Genomic DNA, 9,919 nt, shown 5'->3' with positions numbered 1-9,919 from the left:
GCGGGTGTGGTGGAGGAGGGGCGTGGTGGTGTAGTGGAGGAGGGGGTGTGGTGGAGGAGGGGTGTGGTGGCAAGTGGAGGAGGGGCGGGTGGTAGTGGAGGAGGGGCGTGGGTGGCAGAGGAGGGGCGTGGCTGGTGCTAGAGGAGGGGCGGGTGGTAGTGGAGAGGGGTGACTGGTAGTGGAGGAGGGGCGGCTGGTAGTAGAGGAGGGCGTGGCTGGTAGTAGAGGAGGGGGCGTGGCGGGTAGTGAGGAGGGGCGGTGGGTAGTAGAGGAGGGGCGTGGCGGGTAGTGGAGGAGGGGCGTGGCGGTAGTAGAGGAGGGGTGGTGGGAGTGGAGGAGGGGCGTGGCTGGTAATAGAGGAGGGGGCGTGGCGGTAGTAGAGGAGGGGGCGTGGCTGGTAGTAGAGGAGGGGCGTGGCGGGTAGTGGAGGAGGGGCGTGGCTGGTAGTAGAGGAGGGCTGGGTAGTGAGGAGGAGGTGGCTGGTAGCAGAGGAGGGCGGCTGATAGTAGAGGAGGGGCGGGCTGGTGTAGAGGAGGGGCGGTGGTAGTGGAGGAGGGGCGGTGGTAGTGGAGGAGGGGTGGCGGTAGTAGAGGAGGGGCGTGGTGGTAGTGGAGGAGGGGCGGCTGGTAGGAGGTGGTTGGAAGTGAGGAGGCGGCTGGTAGTGGAGGAGGGCGGCTGGTAGTAGGAGGGGCGTGCTGGTAGTGAGGAGGGGCGTGGCGGGTAGTGAAGGAGGGGCGTGGCTTGGTAGAGAGGGCGTGGCTGGTAGTAGAGGAGGTGCGTGCTGGTAGGAGGAGGTGGCGGAGTAGAGGAGGGCGGCTGGTAGCAGAGGAGGGAGTGTGGTAGTGAGGAGGGTGTGGCTGGTAGTAGAGAGGGTTGGGTGGAGGCGGTTGGGTAGTAGAGGAGGGCGTGGCTGGTAGTAGAGGAGGGGCGTGGCTGGTAGTGGAGGAGGGCGGCTGGTAGTGGAGGAGGGCGGTGGTAGAGAGGAGGCGTGGCTGGTAGTAGAGGAGGGGCGTGGTAGTGAGGAGGAGGGGCGTGGCGGGTAGTGAAGGAGGGCGTGGTTGGTGGAGAGGAGGGGCGTGGCTGGTAGTGGAGGAGGGGCGTGGCTGGTAGTGGAGTGGAGGGGCGGTTGGTAGTAGAGGAGGGCGTGGCTGGTAGAGGAGGGGGCGGTGTGGAGGGGTAGTAGAGAGAGGCGTGGCGGGTAGAGGAGGAGGCGGTGGGTAGTGAGGAGGGGCGTGGCGGGTAGTAGAAGAGAGGGCGTGGCGGGTAGTAGAGAGGGGCGTGGCTGGTAGTAGAGGAGGGGGTGTGGCTGGTAGTAGAGGAGGGCGTGGCTGGTAGAGAGGGTGGTAGTGGAGGAGGGTGGCGAGGAGGGGGTGGCGGGCAGAAGAGGGGGGCGGGGCAGTGAGGAGGTGCGGCAGGTGAGGAGGCGTGGCTGGTAGTAGAGGAGGGGCGTGCTGGTAGTAGAGAAGGGCGTGGCTGGTAGTGGAGGAGGGCGGGCGTGTAGTGGATGAGGGGCGTGGCGGGCAGTGGAGGAGGGGCGTTGCGGGTAGTGGAGGAGGGGCGTGGCGGGTAGTGGAGGAGGGGCGTGGCGGGTAGTGGAGGAGGCTCATGGTAGTGGTGAGGGCCTGGGGGGTGGTGGAGGTGCATGGCGGTAGTGGAGGAGGGCATGGCGGGTAGTGAGGAGGGGCGTGCCGGGTAGTAGAGGAGGGGCGTGGTAGTGGAGGAGGGGGCGTGGCTGGTAGTGGAGGAGGGGTGTGGCGGGTAGAGGTGGGGGCAGTGGAGGAGGGGCGTGGCGGGTAGTGGAGGAGGGGCGTCGGGGGTAGTAGAGGAGGGGCGTGGCGGGTAGTGAAGAGGCATGGCGGGTAGTAGAGGAGGGGCGTGGCTGGTAGTAAAGGAGGGGGCGGCGGGGCAGTGGAGGAGGGGCGTGGCGGGTAGTGGAGAAGGGGCGGTGGTAGTGAGGAGGGGTGACGGGTGGTGGAGGAGGGCGGCGGGTAGTGGTGGAGGGGCGTGGTCGGTAGTGGTGGAGGACCTGAGGGTAGTGGAGGAGGGCATGGCGGCTAGAGGAGGAGGAGCATGGCGGTGTGGAGGAGGCGTGGCGGGTTTTAGAGGAGGGGGCGTGGCTGGTAGTGGAGGAGGGGCGTTGGTAGTAGAGGAGGGGCGGGCTTGGTAGTGAGAAGGAGGTGGCGGGTGGAGGAGGGGCGTCGTGGGTAGTGGAGGAAGGGCGTTGCGGGTAGTAGGAGGGGCATGGGTAGTGGAGGAGGGGCGTGGCGGGTAGTGAGAGGGGGCGGCGGTAGTGGAGGAGGGGTGTGGCGGGTAGTGGAGGGGTGTGGCGGGTAGTGGAGGAGGGGCGTGGCGGGTAGTGATGAGGGCGGCGGGTTGTGGAGGAGGGGCGTGGCAGGTAGTGGAGGAGGGGCGTCGCAGGTAGTGGAGGAGGGGCGTTGCTTGTGGTAGTATGGGAGGGCGTGGCGGGTGAGGAGGGGGTAGTGGAGTAATGGAGGGAGGTGTGGCGGGTGTGGGGAGGGTGTGTGGGTGGTGGAGGGAGGGGCATGGCAGGTTGTGGAGGGAGGGGGTGTGGCGGGTAGTGGAGGAGGGCATGGTGGAGTGGTGGAGGAGGGGGCGTGGCGGTGGTGGAGGGGGCGTGTGGGTGAGTGGAAGGAGGGTGTGGTGGGTGGTGGAGGAGGGCGTGGCGGGTAGTGGGGGAGGGCGTGGCGGTGAGTGGAGGAGGGCGTGGCAGGGTGGTGGAGGGGGCGTGGCTGTGGTAGTAGAGGGCGTGGCTGGTGAGTGGAGGGCGTGAACTGAGTAGTGGGGGCGTGGCTGGTGTGGAGGAGGGGATGGCTGGTGATGAGAGGGAGGGGCGTGGCTGGTAGTGGGGATGGGGCGTGGCGGAGTGGAGGGAGGGGCGTAACTGGTAGTAGAAGGAGGGCGTGGTGGTAGTGGAGGAGGGCGTGGCGGAGTGAGTGGAGGAGGGGCGTGGTGGTGAGTGGGGAGGGCGTGGGCTGGTGAGTGGAGGAGGGCGTGGCTGGTGGTGGGAGGGGCGTGGTGGTGGTGAGGAGGGGCGTGGCGGGTGTGGAGGGAGGGGCGTGGCCAGGTGGTGGAGGAGGGGTGGCCTGGTAGTGGGGAGAGGGAGGAGGGGCGTGGGTGGTGTAGAGGAGGGCGTGGCGGGTGGTAAATGAGGGGGCGTGTGGAGTGAAATAAGTGAGGGGCGTGGCGGGTGAAGTAAATGAGGGGGCGTGGCTGGAGTGGAGGGTTGGCGGGTAGTGAAGGAGGAGATGTGGTGGGTGGTGGGGAGGTGCCAGTGGTGGAAGGAGGCGTGGCGTGTGGTGGAGGGGGGCATGGCGGGTGTGGGGAGGGGCGTGGCTGTGGTGTGAGGGAGGGCGTGGCGGGTGGTGGGGGAGGGAGATGTGGTGGAGGGAGTGGAGGGGGCGTGGCGGGTGGTGGAGGGCGGCGTGGTGGGTGGTGGAGTGTGTGGTGGTGGGGGGAGTGTGGCGGAGTGTGGGGAGGGCGTGTGGAGTGTGGGGAGGGCGTGTGGGTGGGGAGGGAGGGCGTGTGGGTGGAGGAGGAGGGCGTGTGGGTGAGAGGGGAGAGGGGCGTGGTGTGGAGGGGGCGTGTGGAGTGGAGGAGGGCGTGTGGGTGGTGGAGGAGGGGGCGTGACATGGGTGATGAGGGCGTGTGGGTGGTGGAGGGGCGTGGCAGGGGGTGTGTGTGTGGAGGGAGGTGGGTGGCGGGTGGAGGAGGGAGGCGTGGTGTGGAGGGGAGGGGGCGTGTGGGTGGTGGAGGGGGAGGGTGTGGCGGATGAAATAGGAGGTGTGTGGAGTGGGGAGGAGGGGCGTGGCGGGTGGTGAGGGGGCGTGGCAGGTGAGTGGAGGAGGGCGTGGCCGGGTAGTGGAGGGAGGGCGTGGCGGTGGTAGTGGAGGAGGGCGTGTGGGGAAGTGGAGGGAGGGTGGGGGTGGTGGAGGAGGGGGCGTGGCGGGTGGTGGAGGAGGGGGCGTGTGGAGTGGAAGAGGGGGGCTGTGTGGGTGGTGGAGGGAGGGGCATGTGGGTGGTGTGGGGAGGCGTGGGTGGGGAGTGGAGGGGGCGTGGCTGGAGTGAGTGGAGGAGGGGCGTGTGGAGTAGTGGAGTGGAGGGCGTGTTTATGTCTCTAATATGTTATGGCTGCCACTGAGGTCAGTCAGTATCCTTCGGTCCATAGTTTATTTATAAAATGAAGTGATAAATAAATAAATAAATAAATAAATAAATAAAATTAATAAATAAATAAGTTAAAAATAAAAGAGAGCTTGAAGGTTTGTGTGGTTGTTGCGTTAGAACGTATTGTCAAAGTTGAGGATGGAGCATGTCGTATGATAAAGGGGGGGTGTGTGTATAATGAAATATTTGTTAATAAGGGGGGTGAGTGTGGGAGAGTGTTTCATGTGGGGTAGGGTGTGGGCTGGTACTAGTAGGGGGTAGGGTGTGGGCTGGTGCCTATTAAGGGGGGTGAGTGTGGGCATGGCTAGTAAAGGGGGTAAAGGTATGGGCTGGTTTAGTAAATGAGGGTGCAAGGTATGGGCGGTGCTAGTAAAGGGGGTGTGGGTGTGGGCTTGCTAGTAAAGGGGTGAAGGTGTGGGCTGGGTACTAGTAAAAGGTAGGTATGGGCTGGTGCCTAGTAAAGGGGTAAGGTATGGGCTGGTATAGTAAAGGTAAGTTATGTACTAGTAAAGGGGTAAGGTATGGGTGCTAGTAAAGGGGTGGTGTGGGCTAGTGCTAGTGGGGATAGGGTATGGGCTGGTAGTGAGGGGTGGGTGTATGGGCTAGATTGCTAAGTGGGGAGTGGGGTGTGGAGCTTGTGCTGAGTGGGGGGTGGTGTGGGCTGGTGTACAGTGGGGGGGTGGGGTGTGTGTTGCTAGTGGGGTGGGGTGGGCTTGTGCTGGTGGGGAGTGGGGTGTGGGTTGGTGAGTGGGGTGGGGTGTGGGCTGGTGCTAGTGGGGGGTGGGGTGTGGGCTGTGGTGCTAGTGGGGGGTGGGTGTGTGGGCTGGTGCTGGTGGGGGGTGGGGTGTGGGTGTGGTGCTGGTGGGGGGTGGGGTGTGGGCTGATTTACTAGTAAAGGGAGTAAGGTATGGATGCGTACTAGTAAAGGGGGTAAGTGTGGGCTGGTACTAGTAAAGGGGTAAGGTATGGGCTGACTATAAAGGGTAAAAGGTGTGGTTTGCTGGTAAAGGGGTAAGGTGTGAAAAAATTGCTAGTAAAGGGGTAAAGGTATGGGCTGAGTAGTAGTAAAGGGTTAAAATGTATGAAGCTTAAAATGCACTAGTAAGGGGGGTAAGGTATGGGCTGAAGTACTAATAAGAGGTAAGAGGTATGGGCTGCAGTACTAGTAAAAGGTAAAACATGAGGCAAGTTTGTAAAGAGTTAAGGTGTAGGCATGCTAATAAAAATAAAGTATGGTAGTACTAGTAAAGGTAAGGTATGGGCTGTGTACTAGTAAAAAGGTAAATATAGTAAAAAGTTAGTGTAGGCTTACTTACGGTTGAGATAATGTATTCATAAAAATAAGATTACCCTTTAAAATAAGACAGATATCGTAAACAAATCATATATTCTCTTAATAACAACAAAAAAATATAAGGACAACACAGGTAAGACGACTAAATCAATTCTAAAAGAAAATCACTGGTTTTCTTGCAAGACATGGTGTAAAGAACGTCCTTTGAACCATTAGTAAAGTGATACAGAGTTCTCAGCTTTAGCAAAAGAGGGTTTTATATTTTACCTGGACAACAAGGTGTGATTATGGTAATTTAGATCGTGTGAGGTAGCTTGGGGTCAGAGGTGCAGGTGTTGAATTTGTCATAAGCTGAGAGAGATGCTGCGTGTGTGATGACTTATGCATCCTGCCAGACAGGCTCATACATACATACTGTATACATACATGCAATAATAATGGTTTGCCCCTGTGTAATGAGGATGGCCGGCCCAAGGGCCACCTAGGCGTGAATTTGTTAAGGTGTAGAAGCTGTCGCCAACACAACAACCACACCCTGAGTTAACGAGTTGCGTGACCCAGTGTCAAGGAATAGTCCGGGAAGACCGGACAACTATCCAACTGCACTGGCTAACGATTACCCCGGAACACGATCCGCAAACCAATTAACGTCCAGGACCCCAATTACTGCTGGGTAGACAGAGGCAAATGGCGTAAAGAAACTTGTCCATAGTTTTACGCTGCTCGGGGATCGAACCAGGTCAGTTTGCTTGTCAGGCGAGCATGCTGACCATTACACCACAAATCGCCACACATACATGCACCTGTACATACATACAAACATACTGTACATACATAAATACAGTACATACATACATACATACATACATACCCCAATTATTATTGACGTAAACCTCTACAGTTAACTACAGAGTTCAAACAAAGTTGACAACACAACAATATAATTAATCTGTCTCCATCAACTTCCATCCCATTTCTCTCTCTCCTCTTCCTTCCTCGTTCTCTTCCTACCCCATCCTCCTCTTTTATATTCCTCTCCCCCTTCCCTCAACACTATATCAGTTCTGATTAACAAGTAAATACCCATAGAAGGTGTTGGCGGGGAGGAGGGCAGTTGAGAGTAGCTGAGGGCGATGGAGGGCAGGTGAGGCGATGGAGGGTGCAGCTGAGGCCAGTAGGAGGTGGCTGAGGCAGTGGGAGGTGGTTGGGGGCGGTAGAAGGTGGCTGAGGGTAGCTGAGGCAGTGGGGTGGCTGGGGGTGGCTGAAGGCGGTGAGGAGGTGGCTGAGGGGAGTGGCTAGGCGGTGGGGAGGTGTTGAGGGTGGCTGAGGGGGCGGTGGGGGTGGTGTGGGGTGGCTGGGCGGTGGGGGTGGCTGGGGGGTGGCTGGGGGCTGGGTGGGGGGTGGCTGGGGGTGGCTGGGGCAGTGGGGGTGGTGGGGGGTGGCTGGGGGCGGTAGAGGTGGCTGGGGGTGGCTGGGGGGGTGGGGGGTGGGCTGGGGGGTGGCTGGGGGTGTTCAGAGGTGGTGTGAGGGGGGTGGCTGGGGGGCGGTGGGGGTGGCTGGGGGTGGTGGGGCAGTGGGGGGTGGTGGGGGTGGCTGGGGGGCGGTGGGGTTGGCTGGGGTGTGGGGCGGTGGGGGGTGTGGTATCTGAGGGCAGTGAGGAGGTGGCTGAGGGGTGGCTAGGGGCGGTGAGGTGGTGAAGGGTTGGCTTAGGGGCAGTGGGATGGGTGGCTGAGGGGCAGTGGGGGTGGTGGGGGGTGGCTGAGGGGGCGGTGGGGGGTGGCTGAGGGGTGGCTGGGGGCGTGGGGTGGCTGGGGGTGGTGGGGCGGTAGAGACGGCTGTGGGGGTGTGGGGGGCGGTGCTCTGGGCTGGCTGAGGTTGCTGGGGGCGGTGAAGGCTTGGCTGAGGGGGTGGCTGAGGGGCGGCTGGTGTTGGGTGGGGCCCTCTGCTGTGCATGGGTTTGGGGAGGTAAGCGTGACCTGGGAGAGAGAGGGAATAACTAATGAAAGAGGGCAGAATAAATAAATAATATAAAGAGGAATAAAACAAAAGGGCTATAATTGTCTTTGTCTCATGACAATCAATAAGGTAGGGAGGGATGAAGGAGGATCAAGGCCTCATTGAGGGGAGGGAGGAGAGAGAGAAGAGTGGTAAATGAGGGAAGAAAGGAGGAAAATTATAGTCACTTGGTAAAGAGAATATTTGTTTCAATTCATACTATAAGTCTCTTTTTTGTTTATTTAGCTCTCTCTGGAAAGAGAGTTGAGGCAAAAACTAGAATCCTATTTGAAAGATTTCACAGAGATGCCCTCATGAGGTTCAACTTCTTTGAGATGGTTTTTGGGTGCGTCAGTATGTGTAAATGTGTGTGTGTGTGTGTGTGTGTCTGTGTGTGTGTCTGTGTGTGTCTGTGTGTGTGTCAGTTGTGTGGTAGTAAATGTGTATCTAGGGATATCAATACAAATATATGTGTTCAGTCGAGGTTTGGGATCAGAGTTATCAGATATCACATCCACATTCTTCACACATAAAAGAGATGAGACAGAGACAGAGATGGAGAGACAAGGACAGAGAGCAGGCAGATGGATCTTCAAAAATGCCCAACACAACACTGGTGTCTCCTCCTCCCTCAAGACAGAATGTGGACTCATTATGAGAACCAGGAGAGATGTTTATGGAAGATCCTTGATACAATTTTGGCTCCTTATATTTTGAAAAGACACAGCAGGTAAAATATAGTGATGATGATGATGATAATGATGAGGAGGAGGATAATGAGGAGAGTGGAGAGATAATGAGGAAGTGTAGAGGATAATGAGGAGGTGGAGGGGAAGAGGTGGGGGAGGATGATGATGATGATGATGATGATGATGATGATGAGGTGGTGATGATGATGATGGTGTATGATGATGTTGATGATGATGATGATGGTGGTGAGGTGGGATGGATGATGATGATGATGATGATGATGATGATGTTGATGGGATGAGTGGTGATGATGATGATGATGATGGTGGTGATGATGGTGATGTTGGTGATGTGATGATGATGATGTTGATGATGGTGTTGATGGATGTTGAGTGATGAGTGGGTGGATGATGATGATGATGATGGTGATGTTGGTGGTGGGATATGTGATGATGATGATGATGATGATGTTGATGATGATGATGGTGGGATGATGATGATGATGATGATGTTGATGATGATGGATGTTGATGGATGATGATGATGATGATGATGATGGTGTTGATGATGATGAGGTGGATGATGATGATGATGATGATGATGTTGATGATGTTGATGATGATGAGGTTGAGTGATGATGATGTTGATGATGTTGATGATGATGATGTTGATGATGATGGTGATGATGATGATGATGTTGTTGTTGGGGAGGTGGAGGATAATGATGATGATGATGATGATGATGATGTTGATGATGAGGAGGTGGAGGATAGTGATGATGATGATGATGGTGAAGTGGTGATGATGAGGGAGGTGGAGGAGATAATGATGATGAGTAGTGATGATGATGTTGATGATGAGGAGGTGGAGATAATGATGATGATGATGTTGATGATGAGGTGGAGATAATGATGATGATGATGTTGATGATGAGGAGGTGGAGGATAATGATGATGATGATGATGTGATGAGGGTGGAGGATAATAATGATGATGATGAGGGAGGAGGAGGATAATGATGATGATTGATGATGATGTTGATGATGAGGAGGTGGAGGATAATAATGATGATGAGGGAGGAGGATAATGATGATGATGATGATGATGTTGATGATGAGGAGGTGGAGGATAATATGTGTTGATGATGAGGAGGAGGATAATGATGATAGTCATTAGGTAGTGAGTGATGATGATGATGAGGAGGATAATGATGATGATGATGATGATGAGGGTGGAGGATAATAATGATGATGGGGAGGAGGGAGAATGTGGTGTTGGTAGTGATGATGATGATCAGCCCAGTAGTGAAAGTGGAGGATAATAATAGTGATGATGAGGAGGATAATGATAATAGTAGTGATGAGTAGTGATGATGAATTGGAGGGATAATGATGAAGTGATGAAGTGATGATGATGATGATGATGAGGGAGAGTGGAGGGATAATAATGTTGATGATGGGGAGGAGGAGAATAATGATGATGATGAAGTGATGATGATGATGATGATGATGATGATGTTGATGATGAGAGGTGGAGGATAATGATGATGATGATGATGATGATGATGATGAGGAGGGAGGAGGTGGGGATAATGATGATGATGATGATGATGATGATGTTGATGATGAGGAGGTGGAGGATGATGATGATGATGATGATGATGATGAGGTGGAGGATAATGATGATGATGATGATGGTGATGATGATGATGATGAGGGAGGAGGGAGGAGGAGGTGGAGGATATGATATATTTCTA

The 9,919-nt window shown here is 56.1% G+C and overlaps 1 protein-coding gene across 1 annotated transcript; it reads right to left on the bottom strand.

The window, feature by feature from the left end:
- Nucleotides 1–8,780: 8,780 nt before the first annotated feature.
- On the bottom strand, nucleotides 8,781–9,860 carry LOC121859342 (putative uncharacterized protein DDB_G0271974; the record flags this gene model as incomplete). Its single annotated transcript, XM_042356137.1, is given in 3 exon segments — nucleotides 8,781–8,792; nucleotides 8,794–8,829; nucleotides 9,762–9,860. Coding segments are annotated over 3 exon segments (147 nt in total), but the record flags the coding sequence as incomplete, so codon positions are not given.
- Between the last annotated feature and the right edge of the window lie 59 nt (nucleotides 9,861–9,919).

This window comes from Homarus americanus, unplaced genomic scaffold (genome assembly GCF_018991925.1).
Source record: "Homarus americanus isolate GMGI-L3 unplaced genomic scaffold, GMGI_Hamer_2.0 scaffold8929, whole genome shotgun sequence".
Taxonomy (NCBI): Eukaryota; Metazoa; Arthropoda; class Malacostraca; order Decapoda; family Nephropidae; genus Homarus; species Homarus americanus.
The sequence above is the reverse complement of the archived record's forward strand: the minus strand, read 5'-3'. Positions and strand labels throughout refer to the sequence as shown.